We start from the raw sequence: 9,975 nt of genomic DNA, 5'->3' as shown, positions 1-9,975 counted from the left end.
CTGGTAGTATCCCAGTGCGGCCGGCGTCTTTAGTGTTTGTTAGAATATCCTGTGTTTGAAAAATCTTTTCCTGTAATGTAGTCCCCATTTTTTGTGCATAATGGCCTTAGTTTCAGAGGGTGATAACTAGACCGCACGCATCTTCGAAGCTCCTCGTTGTCAGTAAACTTCGCTATACAGTTAATGGCGCAGTTGTTGTCACTGTTACTGATTGCAGAGAGTTCCCTATTATTATTTGAATAACGCCCAAGATGGTTGTGAAGTAATGACGTTAGTTCTTCACTACTTAGGTGCGGTATTTCCAACCTATTTTTTTTACTTGCTGTAAAACGGTTTCTTTAAAAGAAGGCTTTGCATGGTTCGTGTCAGGGGTTCAGTTGAAGCTTCACAAATATAATGTAGCCGCTTCTGTTGCGACCTTCAGCTGGAACTTAGGGGGTTTCGTCAATTTTTTCTTGAGATAGGGTTACACTGGCGAGTGTATTTGATTGCTGTAAACGGGTGTTGGCTGACGTCGCTGCTGCCTTTTCTTCGCTTCTAATCTGTATGTTATATCCGTCTACAACACCCTGATGGATCCTGTCGGTCAACTATAAAATCTTTTATATATCCTCACATCGGGCTATTCCCCTATTTCTATGATACATTGAAAACCTTTCTCTATATAAATAAAACATTTAATATTTCTTGTTTTTCATCTGTTCTATTTTCCACAGTCTCATCTCTAGTATCCGTCTTTGAAATAGAAAAGTAAAGGAGCTGCTTTTGGCAATAACTATTCGCCTTCCTTAGTTTCAAATCCTGTGTTAAAGTACTGCGATTGCGCTCAAGACTTGGTAATTTTTTTGGTACAGCATTCTGAAATTCTTTTCCGTATGCTTTTTGTACCCCATTAGAGCTTCATCAGCCTGCATCCTTATACGGAACTCCTGCTTCTTAAAAGTACATAACGTCTCGTCTTTATGAAAATATAAAACCGGTAAAGTACTACTAGAAACTCTCTGCACACCATATAGGGTTCCTCCCACGGCTCAAATATGCGCAATTTCAAGTAGTGTCAGCGTTATTACTTTTATTTTTTGTTCATGGTGATCCATTGGCAATGACTTTTTTAAAATACTCCGTCTAATTATATTTTATTGTTACTCACAAATTTTAGCTATTGTTACTCTATTTGATGAGAAGACTTCGAAAATACTTCTTACTTACCAATTCCTTCCCGCTTTCCCCCATTTACAGTGACGCATAAAGATCCGCCATCAGATTAAAAACCCTGTCACTTATATCTTCATCGTCACATCTATACATTTTTGATTGAAATGTGGAGCACAATCTTCTCCTGATGTTCTGTTTCCATATGTTCTGTATTGTCGCCTATTCAGTCATTATTTTACATATTTTTTTGAGCTGTATTCTGTCACTTTTTCTCCAAATACCTCAACGTGTACATTTTGTAGAAACACTAGATTATGTTTCTCCCTCATTTTTTCTGTTATTTCCTTGTCTATGTTGATAGCCATTTCCATATTTATGTTTGAAACCGCGCATATTCTATATCCTTTCTTTTTACTCCGATACTTTACCTGTCTTTCCTTTAATAATAATATTTCTCATGCTCTCCCACTCTCACTATCCTACTTGCTTAATAGCTCTTATTTCATCCTTGTCATCGTTTTAATTTCTTCTTTTCTGTTTTCTGAATATTTATCCCTTGAAATACTCCTATTATAATATTAGTATATGCACACTCACAGCGCAATCCTATCTCCATTATTATTATTATTATTATTATTATTATTATTATTACCATTATCAATACAATACAAATATCTGTGAAGTAAATAAACATAGCTAAAAGAACAAAATTCGAATGACACTCAATTTTTATGCCCTATCACCATACTACATCAGACTCATAAACTACATTCATACTAAAATTTAGTGTTTTCATAAGTTTCACATATTGTAAATGTTTTAAAATGTGTTAAAATATATCAATGTTCAGTAAATTTTAGCAACTTTCCTCAGAATAGAAAATTTTCATAAATATCATCATTTAAAAATTTGCGAAAAATCCTGAAAGTGTTCGAACATTTAAAATTCTACCAAACCAACAAAAGTAGCAGCATTCAGAGCCAATTTTTTATTGAAGAGAAAGCTGGAATCTTTGCAGTTGATGTCTTCCCATTGACAGCCATCTTTGCATTGCTCTTTGGATTTTCCAGTACATTTTTCATCTTTCTTTTCATCTGCTTTGGCGTTCTCCACCGCCACGCAATCATCACCTTTTAATTCGCACCCATCTTCTGTTTTGCATTTATCCTTGTCTGTTATTGCTTTGCATTTGTTGTTAAGTTCTTTGCTTATGACATGGATTGACGGTGCCACCTTGTTTGTTTCTTTGGAGTCGAGGTCTCGCCCTATGTAATAAGATAGCGCTTTTACGTCGTTGCCGGCCGTGGCAAGTGCTATTGCAGTCCCTTTTATGTTGCTTGGTTTCATTTGTATGTCTATGCTAGTCTGTTCGATGAGCTTGACTATCGTATTCGCGTACGTTTGCTGATTGCTTCCGAAATAAGTATGGACCAATGTCTTCTTCGCATCCGCGTCAGCTGGAACATCTTTCCCTGGTCCAGTTAGTTGCGTTAGTGCTGAGATTATATCAGCATTGGTTTCGAGCGCCGTAAGTCCTTGTTTGTGCAGTGGTTGTGGTATGCTGAGCTGTTGCTCCCGTACTTCGCACAGTGCATTGGCTATTGAGTCGGCGTGCAATTCGCCCCATTCTGTCCCTATCTTAGTCTCCTTGCATGTCCCGGCTGTTCCACTGGCATAGAGGTTTGTTGTTGACGGAGTTTTGGGCCGCCCTAGCGGTGTTACTTCTGCTGCTATTAAGTTAGTTGTGCTGCTCGTTATTGGGGCGCCGCTGTTTGTGCACGCAGCGTATGCTTGATTCACCGCTGTGGCCGCGCTACTTGGAGTGCCCTTCGCTATTGCTACTACTTTTAGCCCCTGTGTCGCTAGACCTTCATCATTTATTAATTTTGGCTGTGTCGCCTGTGTTAAGTCGACTTCGGTCTCCTTCACCGTGGCGTCTGCCTTGTCATCAAACGAGCAGTTACCTGTGGCCTCTTCGTTGAAAGTGAGTGTCATCTGGCGCCCTTAGCTTGTTCCTTTGCCTTTGTAGTCTCCGTTGTTTGTATGCTGCGTGCTTGCTGACGATTTTGGCTCCCCCAGCGTCGACCTCGCAACGGCTGCTACTCTGGCTTCTCTGAGTTTTAGTAAGTTACCTGCAAGTAAGTATTTGGGTGCGGCCGCCGAAATGGCTGCTGTAGCATCTCTAGCGATTTTCCCTTGTACTACACCGAGTGCCGATAGCGCTATGAAAGTCTGCTTAGTTGGCGCTGCGCCGGCCGCTAGCCGATATGCTGTACTGGCTGAGAAAACGTCCGGCAGTTGTCGTACTGCCTGCTCGAATGCCGTTTGTATGTGTTTGGCCGCGAATCTGGCGTAACGTGCGTCACCGCATAAGTCGGCTACTTTGCTTCCTGCTGTGTCAGTTGCTGGGTTTGCGCCGGTTTGAGTCAGGCCTTGATACAGCAGTACTGCTAGCAACGCAGTTGTTGGTGTGAATGTCACTGCCATGGTGTTAACTATGTTGTTCGCCCTTGTAGATAAAACGGCATCGAGGGTTTGTCGTTTAGTTGTCTGTAGCGTTGTTAAAATACGCTTTCTGTAGATTAATCTGCTTCGTTTGTGCCAAAATCCACTACATTTCTTGTGTATTATCTCTTCCCTGTGTTCCATACGATGATTGTGCTTACCTTATTTTTTGGTGCCGCAACCGACATGATCCGGCATTGGAACCATTTAACCTGTTTTTCCTGCTTTCACTTAGGTTTGTTACTGTGTGGTGTGTTCTGTCAAATGACAAGCAGCTGTTAGGCTATGAATTCTTTTCCTTCTTGTCCGCCGACAAAAATGATCAGCAGATATTCTCGTTAAATTTTTTTGAGACTCATCTGCTTCTTCGCTTTTTTTTAAACCCATGTTCACCATCGACTGGCTTCTGGTTTCTGCGTTTTTGCCTTTTATGGTGGGCGCCGGAGTCTGTAGTCCTACGATTTAGGCTGCTTTACAAAAACAACTGTTTTATTCGTAGAAATCGTAGTTTTATTACCGATTCATAGGGTTATACATATACACGTATAACTTATCAAGTTCAACGCTCGGTGTGCGCTTCTAGTGCAGGCCAACTCGGTCTGAGAAACGCATCTTAAATGTTGATATAACTGTATTGCTTCTGCCGTACCCATGACATTTAGAATTTACCACTGTTAATCTGTGTTATTAGCGCTCTCTTCAGTCTCCTTTTTCGGAATGTTCAGTCTTTCTACACTTCTTTGCTTTGAATGTTCTTCATCCGCTCTATCAATGCCGTGCCACTGTGTATTCTTATGTGATTTAACCGGTCCTTCAATGTGATGACGGGTTACTATTGTGCCTATAGAGCATCTATGAGTTGTCACTGTTGATTCTCTCTACTTCGAAAAGGCCATCTTACGGCCTGCATATACGCTACTGCAAGCAGCTTCCGCTTTTTGATTCTTCTTCTGCTTCTAGCTCGAATATATTTGTAAACCTATTTGAAAAATCTCCCTGTATATAATACTATGTTTTTTCCAACAACTTCTGGTCATTGTAACTATGTCTTTGAGAACATAACTTGACGTTGCTTCAGACTTACCCAATCCTAAACTATTATTCTGGGATATTCACAACTGAACATCACTTTCCGCCATCAAGCTGAACACTACAGTAGTAAACATCATCTCTAGATTAACATCTATTCATCTCTTTTTGAAATATGGAGCACCATTTCCTCCTGTGGCATCCGCTTCCTTGTCTGACGATATTTTTTCGCGTACTCTTTTATTTTATTCCATATTTTCTTTTCTTATTTCTTCTACTGTTTGCATACCTCAGACAACACAGCAATAGAATTTCACTGAACATTTTTTTCTGTCTCTATATTCCCTCCATCATCTCAATGCGTAATATGATGCCTCTCTTTACGTTTATGCTTGTAATTGAGGCATATTCCACACCCTTTTCTCTTTTGGCTCAGGCGACTCCTTTGTTAATAATGTTCTTGCTCTACTGTACTCAGTATATTCCACTTAATCACTCTCATTTCACTATGGCGTCGTTTAACATGCATCTATTTTTGCAATAAATATGGTTTTACGCCACTGCTAATATTATAATATTCGTATACAGACACACACAACACTTTTCTATCATTATCATTATTATCTTTACTATTGCTATTATAAAATTAACTAATTTGCATAAAACTAAAAATTAGAACAACACTAATTTTTATACATTTTCACCCTACTATTTAACGTCCATATACCACCATTGTACATATTGTACAAATATTTTCAGACTCTCACAATTTTATTGAAAAGTGTTAGTATATAAACTCTATAGAAAAATTTAGAAAATTTTAGCAAATTACATCAAAAACATTATAAAAGAAAACTGACAAAAGCAGTAGCCATACTCAGAGCCAATTTCTTATTGAGGGGAAAACTGGAATCTCTGCAAGCATTATTTTCCCATTTGCAGTTATTGTCCTTTTCGCAGGCATTTTTGTCGCTGCCGTGTTTTGCACACTTCTCTTCATTTTCCAGATCTTTCTTTCCTTCTTCTTTTTCTAGTTTTTCTTTTACTTCCTTTTTCAATGTGCATTTTTCACCTTATCATTGCTCTCCACAAAATGGTAATTTTCTGTAGCGTTGCATGATTTTGGGTCCGTGTTTGTTATTTTATTACAAACGTCTTCTGGTTGGGTTGAACCAAGTCCTGCGCATACTTGTGCTTTGCTTTTTGCTGCAGTTTCGATGTTTGTGCTCAGGTGGCTTAGAGCTTGACTTATTGCAGCTTCAATGTCGACAGTTCGTGCCGTTAGTGTCTGGAGTTCACCGCTTCGACCTTTCATGGCCACTTCGGCGCTTCCAAGGTCCTTAAAGTAAGCTGGGTCTGGTTCGTCGACGTCGGTGCCGAATACTTCTTTGATCTGCTGAGTCAATTCCGCGCCGGTTTTCGGCTGCTTTTCGCCCGTCATTTTTTGCAGCGCTTTCGCCAAATTCGTAGGTGCGCTTTTGGTCTTAATTAATGCAGCTACTTCGCCGGCCGTTTCAAACTTTGGCAGCGGCCCCGAAGCGTCTAGACCGTCGAGCTGTCTGAGCTCCTCTGATATGCCTTTTACGATCTCCAGGTCCTCTATTTTCTCGCCCCAGTTGTTGGCCGTGCCGAGGTCTCCAGCTTGCGACGTGTAAAGCCCTAGGCCGTGTTTTATCGCTGTATGAGGGTTTGCCCCGGTTACGTACTTGTTGTTGTGGTCTCCCGTGAATGCGCAGCTCTTCCCGGTTTCTGCGTCTGCTGTTGTTAGCTTGGCTTGTGTCGCAGCTAGTTTGCTTGCGAACGACAGATTCCCTGGCTTCGGCGCTTCTTTTGTCATCGTTTTGCAGCCGGTGATGTGAGCGTCTAGGCTTGTTTTGCTTGCGCCGCCGTAAAGGCATGTGTTGCCGCTTACTGTTCCGTCTACTGCCTGCATACCATTTAACGTGAGTACGAACTCGTCTAGTCTTCCTGCTGCGTAAGCTGCTGGTGTGGCTACATGGGAGTGTGAATTGATTACGGTATCGATTGTGTTTTTCGCATTTTCCTCCTCTAGCGTTGCGTACAGTGCTATCGTTGCAAAGCCGGTGTTTTTGTCTGGGTATCGTAAGGCAGCTAGCTCCATCTTAGCTCTAAGGTTGGAGTATGTGCCTGTTAAAGTTTTCTGTCTTAGAAGGACAGCCGCTACCTGTGCTCCCGCTTTTTTTTGCTTCATCCGACCACTGGCAGTAGGGTTGAATCGCCGAAGATTTGAATGCGTTGTTCGCTGCTTCGATGTTTAAGGCAGAGAAGATTATCAGTGCTATAGCTGCTAGAGTAGTGGCGGCTGCCTCATTTCAATCGCTTTGGGTCTTGCCTATTAAAAAGATTGCAGGCAGCTGAAGTGGAAGTTAGTAACTCCCTTTTTGCCGAGTTTTTAACTTAGAGAACGGCTTTAAAAGCAATTTCATTCTTCTGTTTAAGTCTGGTACCCCTGCTTGGCTGTTCCCGTGCGCTGCTCTAAAAAACAGGGCGTGAAACGTAAATTTGTTTAACTGGCTGCGTGCGCTGCCGCTACCGGGCGCTTCACAGTGTTAAACCGCTGGGGAGTATCTATAAACGTGAACAAAGAAACAAATTGATATAAGTTGCCATGTTAGTTGCCACGAAACGGTTTTATGCTATTGAGCGGCCTTGTTGCTTTACTTCAACCTCGTGTGGGCTTTTCATTGCGGAATAGGGCATCTTTCCTTTTAAGTTTGGAAAGCCGAGACTATTTTGATCGTTTGTATTTTGAATGTAACACCTGTGCGTGAGTGGATTTGACAATGTTTGGTCGTTTGATGTCCCTTCCTTCATATTTATTACAACTCTGCTGGAGTCAACATTTTTAATAGAGATTTCTTGTCAGTTGCATTTGTGTGTAAGTTGTTTCAATTTTTAGCTTGGTCTGTTAAACTCTTCTGTTTTCTTGCTACCTCCAGCCCTAAGCCAACGGTTTATTATAACAGTAAGCTGTAACTAATGATTTAACAATTTCAGAAAGCTTAAAAACTCTCAGTTAATTCAAATGATTTTTATTTTATGATATAATCCATATCATTCTTTAATTTTATCTGAAACAATTAAAAATTATCGCTGCTCGTTCTACTATCACCTTTTAATTAAAAGGTTGCCGTTTGATACTGAATAAAAAAGATTTAGTTATTCACGTACTTGGTGATATTTGTTATCTACTTGCAATCATTTTGTGCCGGCTTCTGGTTATATCGCTTTATGTTGGGTAACTTGTCTCCTGAAATTAATTTCTTTTCGGATTCTCTTTTGTTAATCTACAGATTTATCTACTGATGAGAGACACTTTTTTTATTAAGTATTCAGCCATTCAGAGGTCTAAATGCTTGTCCACTATGACAATACGGAATCTGAGGCCTATTATTGCAGATTTTTTGTACTTAATAAAGGTGCTCTGTCGCTTTATATGCTGTCTAAATTAGTCAGTTTCCGCTGTTTTGTACTTTTCTGTGCCTGGGATAATTCATTAATAGACATTGTATTAAAATATTTTTTCCAATAATATTATATAGTTTCCCATAACGTAACCATTATTATTATTATATATGATTTAAAAATACTTCGACATTACTTCACACTTACCCAATACTTCTATGCTTCTTCACAGCTAGATATTAGAATATGGCATCAGATTAAAAACTGCATTCACAACTATCTTTGCAATTGTGTCTATCCACTTTGACTGAAATATTTGAGTCATCTTCTTTTCCCCTTCTTTCTAAAGAAATTTTCTACCCTGCTTCCTGTTCTGTCGTATGTTATGTTATTTTCATCCATATTTTCTTTTATTCTTTCCTGTCTTCTGTTAATTCCACTGCGGATAACGTATCGAAACAAGTTGTGTTGTTTACCGGACCCTCTCTCTTCCTCATGTACCTCTCCATTATTTCTTTACGTACGATTATGCCCATCCTTATATTTGTATTTGAAGCTGCGCTTATTCAATCTCCCTTTTTCGTTTTTCTGTCTTTCTCTTTTCTATTTAATAATAATAATCCACATGGTCTTCATATTACTCCCTAATTCAATTACTTCTATTACTCCGCTCCCACTGTTTGGAGTGTTGTTATCGTGTCTCCCTATTTAGTCTTCACAAATGGTCTTCTTAAAAATTAGTATATAAACGCAATAGTATCCTATCTTATTACTATAACCCTAAATAATATATATTAAATAAGTAAGTAAACCAAAATAGAATAGTACTCATCCTTCATACACTATTACCTTACTACTTTACACCCATAGGCCACAGTTATACACAATTTAAAAATGTTTATATTTTCAAAATTCCTAAGTTTTTACTAATTTTAAACGCCGTAATAAAGTGCTAAAACAAAACAGTTTTAAAACTTTTTTATAGAATTATCTCAGAATAGCTTATTATTTACCTTCCCTTTTTACTACCGACGAGAAAGATACACGAAATAATTATCATTCTGAAGAAACAGTGAGCGTTTATCCTCATTCTACACAAACTATAAATTGAAACCATAGTTTACTAACGATATGGAAGAGCTGAAAGCGTCTTTAAAATCTCCTCCCGCGCTCTCCTTCGCATGTTCCGCCCCATCGCCAAGTCCTTTCCCCATGGCAGGTAGCCCTTGAAACACACCCCTTCTGCGGGATTTACCCCGGAATGTACCTAACTCCATGTGGCATTTATCCTTTCTTGTCGTAATATCCTGTTTTTTGCAGATTCCTCTCGCACTAGGGCGCTTTAATTCGTTTTCCCTTACCTCATTATATGCATTACCGTGTGTTATCCACGTATATGTGCAATGGACCATCGAAACTCCCCCGAAACGCTAACAGGTCGAGTTAAATCGCTCATGCTTTTCCTTGTGATATCATGTGAGGTGCTGTTACCCAGGATCCTCCTACTATTAAGATCTCTTCTTTATCTCGAAATAGCATCCCTCCCCATCACTGCAGGGAGGTGTCCATCACCAGTGTGGCAGTGATGGGCTGAACCTGTGGTATAACCACTGGTACATTATTTAGAAACGTGCTCATCCACTGCTTCGCCAACTTTAATGCATTTTTTGGCAGATGAGCCCGATTGCAAGGGTTTACCAAACCACTATTTAGAAGAGATAAACTCCAACGCACCATTTTAAAAAATATATAGTAAGAGAAAAGTGGTTCTCTCCTAATACCAGCCACGTATATCATGCAGAATACAACTCTCTTTATCTGTTTTATGGTCGCTATCTCGAGTGGAGCCGATTCTCGAAA

At 39.7% G+C, this 9,975-nt stretch overlaps 2 protein-coding genes across 2 annotated transcripts; both read right to left on the bottom strand.

The window, feature by feature from the left end:
- Positions 1 to 2,094: 2,094 nt before the first annotated feature.
- Positions 2,095 to 3,150, bottom strand: TEOVI_000260300 (Trypanosome variant surface glycoprotein C-terminal domain containing protein, putative; the record flags this gene model as incomplete). The annotated part of the gene is made up of 1 exon (XM_067225655.1): positions 2,095 to 3,150. One exon carries the CDS (start codon positions 3,148 to 3,150, stop codon positions 2,095 to 2,097), a length of 1,056 nt encoding a protein of 351 aa, XP_067081756.1.
- Positions 3,151 to 5,743: 2,593 nt separating this feature from the next.
- TEOVI_000260200 (Trypanosome variant surface glycoprotein (A-type), putative) lies at positions 5,744 to 6,811 on the bottom strand (the record flags this gene model as incomplete). The annotated part of the gene is made up of 1 exon (XM_067225654.1): positions 5,744 to 6,811. One exon carries the CDS (start codon positions 6,809 to 6,811, stop codon positions 5,744 to 5,746), a length of 1,068 nt encoding a protein of 355 aa, XP_067081755.1.
- Between the last annotated feature and the right edge of the window lie 3,164 nt (positions 6,812 to 9,975).

Source organism: Trypanosoma equiperdum (assembly GCF_001457755.1).
Source record: "Trypanosoma equiperdum strain OVI genome assembly, contig: ctg_570, whole genome shotgun sequence".
Classification (NCBI taxonomy): domain Eukaryota; phylum Euglenozoa; class Kinetoplastea; order Trypanosomatida; family Trypanosomatidae; genus Trypanosoma; species Trypanosoma equiperdum.
Note: the sequence above shows the minus strand (reverse complement) of the source record. Positions and strands in the feature narration are given on the sequence as shown.